Raw genomic sequence first — 3,688 nt, 5'->3', positions numbered from 1 at the left:
AGACATTTGAGCATTAATTAAGAAAGTGAAAATAGTTCATGTCATTAAGTACTGACATTTGGTACATTTCATTACACATGATTACATTTCCTTTTATGTTGCAAAATTAAACATTCACATCTCATTACATTATGATGTTTAGGTAGTAAACATGCAGAACAATTGTTAATTGTTATGATGATGTTTCCTACTTAAACATCCACCAAAAAAAAGTTTTGGATGCCTCAATGCCTCTGATCTTTTATGTTGCATAGACATCCCATGGAATATCTGCATTTGTAACAGCCACTTCACCTACATTTGCAAGTGCACCTATAACAACCATTTCATCTGCATTTGTTACCTCATCTGCATTTGTTACCTCATCTGTAACAACAACTTCATCTGCATTTGTATTTTCTACTTCAGTTGTAGCATTTTCTTCACCTTGTAACCTCTGGTTGGACTGGAAGTAAATGTTGAATTGCCTCTCTTAGGTAATTCAATGCACTTCCCTCCCCTTTTTTCATCCAAAAAATCCAAACAATCCCTCACTAAAGCAACATCAACACTTAGGTTTGTTGGGAGGATTCCACGTCTAAGTAATGACTCCTTGTTCATATGAGGAATCTTGAAGTCATTGTGTCCTCTAGATTTTATTATTTCCACCATAACTGACTGTAAAATTAGATAATTGAAGTTCAACTTCATATGGTCATGATCTATAAAAGCTGTAAGTACATTACCAACTAGTTCATCAACTGTTGAGGCAACTTCATTATTTTGAAGTGTTTGTAAAGACCTAAAAAACCCTAAATCATTAATGTTTAAATCTGGACTATTAGGTGGTTGAAAAACAATGTGAATGTTAAATCCATCTGAGCTGACAGCAGCCTTAAAATCTGGATCAAGGTCAGAAATATGAGGTCTTGCATTATCTTGTTGGATAAATATGTTCTTACTTGCATTTGCTGGCCGTTTCGACTTGATTGCTGGAATAATCTGGTTGATAATGCAATCTTTTGTGACTTGTTTCGTAATTGAATCAACTGCCTTAGTCACTATTGTGCATGCCTCTCTATTCTTGCTTCTCCTTGCTGATGGAACATGTTCTATGAAGGGCAAAACTCCTATTTTGCCATCAAAAAGTAACTCACCCTCTTTCCCATACAGAGGCCTGGCCACAGCACACATAAACATAACCTTGGTTATGTATCTTTTCGATTGACATGAACGATATGGTAAGTCTTCACCCGGGACAATGTAGTAGCAATCCGTTGTCGTTGTGAGATAAAACCACTTTTCGTCAATATGAATTTGACATGACATGTCTTTGAACTTTATTTCATTTAGTAAAGTGTCCACATAAATTGACGATAGTGAAAACAAAAGCCTTTGTAATTTGTTGGATTCCGTTAAAGAAGGGTGAACTGGATTACTGTGCCTTTTTAATTCACCCCTCTCAACCCAACGTTGAATCGTACCATATCCGACAACAAGTTTTTTTTGCTATTTTGCGCATTGATGAACGGTTCTTGAAAGGCATACGCTTTATTGCCTCTATGTCGATATGCACTTTTTGGTGCATTTGAGTTGCCCATACGAAGAGATGGTAAGTGGACTGGTAATTGTGCATCCATCTTCTCCTTTGCTCTACTCCACCATAACCATACCGTCTTTCGAGTAATGGACCATTTGGCAGCTGCTTCGGAAATTTTTCCCTTCATAGGGACGCCTTTTTTCGAGTGTGCCATCAAGAAGTGAACAAAAGAATCTTTTTTCGTCACAAAGTTAATAATAGGAGATACAGTTTTTATGTATAGATTATTTTAAATGAAAAATTAGTTTAATAAATGAAAATCTAGTTTGTTTCCATAGATAAGTTTTAGCACTTTGTAGGGAAAATTTTAGATAAATTGTATTATCTTAGTATATAGGAGGATTTATATACTTTTTAAATTTGCACCTCATTAATATTTATCAGTTCACTCAATTGTATTTTGATATGAAACACAAAAATGAAATAGAAAACTAATAAAAAAAGAATTATTTAAGTTGTGAATTTTTTTTAATTAATGTTTTTTTGTCACGAAGCTAATAATAAGCATGTGTCAAGTTATTCTCTACAGTAATAATTATTGCATTACTGAAAAATTTAGCAACTTATACTATATCAATTTTATTTTATTTTAATGAAAAAATCATAATTATGAATTTATTTAAAACGTTAGAGTTTATTTATAAGAATCCCCTATTTACTAAATGAATAGGCAGAACTCTAAATTTTCCTGCCTAAAACATATTTCCTAAAATAGTGATTGATATTTTTAGTATATACTATAGGTATGGACATGATAGGTTATAAATGGACATAATCTTTTATATTTAAATATTTATTATATTCAATATTTTAGATTATGCACAAATTTATCTCCGATCTTTCTATGATAAAAAAAAAAATTTCGTTTTGTTAAAGAACTTTATGATAAAAAAAGTCATTGACTTTTTATGATAAAAAGTTGTTGCTAAAAATAGCATGTTATGATTCATGAAATGATAATGGAGATTTTTTGAAATTTTAGTTAGTTTCATACACTATTTTTGGGCTAATGAGTAATTCGGCGAACAAATAAATAAATGAGTAGGTTATCGAGTAATTGGAATGATAAATAGATGATTTAATAGGTCATTTAAAAAACTAAGTTAGCAATGACAATAAATAAAGTCGTGGTATATACTAATGTATACAATTTAGGGGTACACCATGGAATATAAAAACACAAAAATTTCGTAGAGGCGGTCTCTCAATAACCTTATTGAGAGACCTCTCATATGATGGAGTGAGGGACCTACTCAATTTATTTTCTCTCTATTATGTCTCCCACTAAATTAGTGGGAGACGGTCTCTCATGAGACATACTCATATAAAAAAAGGAGAGGTATAATGTAGAAAACCGAAAATCACAAGGGTACACGGTAGAATATCCCAAAATTCATTGACTTTTTATGATAAAATATTATGGCTAAAAAATATGTTAGTAGTAAATATTTGTAAATTAACATAATTAATTTTTCGGTAAAAAAAAACAAAAAAAAACTTTCAGAAAAATACGCATTTCATTACTTCTTACGATTTAAATTTTTAGTTCTCTAATCAAAATACAATTAGTACCTAGAAACAAGAAAAATAAATGAAACTCTATAAATATCGTGCATATATTGTACGGGGTCTATATTAGTATATTAATTGCAAAGATAATAATGTAATGAATTTTTATTCTCTTAGTAGTAGGGGGATGAGGTGTAATTCATGTAATGGTGTAATGATGTAAGGAGGTGATGTAATATGGTGATGTAATCTTCATTTGTATTTGTAGTTAGGCGCCAAAACCAAAATTTTGGAACAAAAAATTTCCCACGTTATTTTGGCTGGGTAACAATCTTGTTGTATTTGCAAGTGGGGCCTAAATGATTAAGGAAACAATTACCATCCTCTTACTTTTTAATTGTACTTTCATTACTTTATTCATTAAACCAATCTTTCCATATTTGCCCCTCCTTTTTACCCCATTCCTTAAATAACCCATTTTTCACCACATTACCTTTGATCTTGGTCGAAGGGAGTAGTTTGGAGTATTATAGGAAGGACACCCATAGTATGAATTATTCTCATTAATTAATCCTTATTAAAATTGAAGAAAGAATCCCT

The 3,688-nt window shown here is 31.3% G+C and overlaps 1 protein-coding gene across 1 annotated transcript; it reads right to left on the bottom strand.

Moving 5' to 3' along the window:
• Nucleotides 1-241: 241 nt before the first annotated feature.
• LOC141613104 (uncharacterized) lies at nucleotides 242-1,173 on the bottom strand. Its single transcript, XM_074431840.1, has 2 exons — nucleotides 435-1,173; nucleotides 242-384 (listed from the first exon to the last, which is right to left on the bottom strand). The coding sequence occupies exons 1-2, from the start codon at nucleotides 1,171-1,173 to the stop codon at nucleotides 242-244; spliced, it is 882 nt and encodes a 293-aa protein (XP_074287941.1).
• Between the last annotated feature and the right edge of the window lie 2,515 nt (nucleotides 1,174-3,688).

This window comes from Silene latifolia, chromosome 11, assembly GCF_048544455.1.
Source record: "Silene latifolia isolate original U9 population chromosome 11, ASM4854445v1, whole genome shotgun sequence".
NCBI lineage: Eukaryota > Viridiplantae > Streptophyta > Magnoliopsida > Caryophyllales > Caryophyllaceae > Silene > Silene latifolia.
Note: the sequence above shows the minus strand (reverse complement) of the source record. Positions and strands in the feature narration are given on the sequence as shown.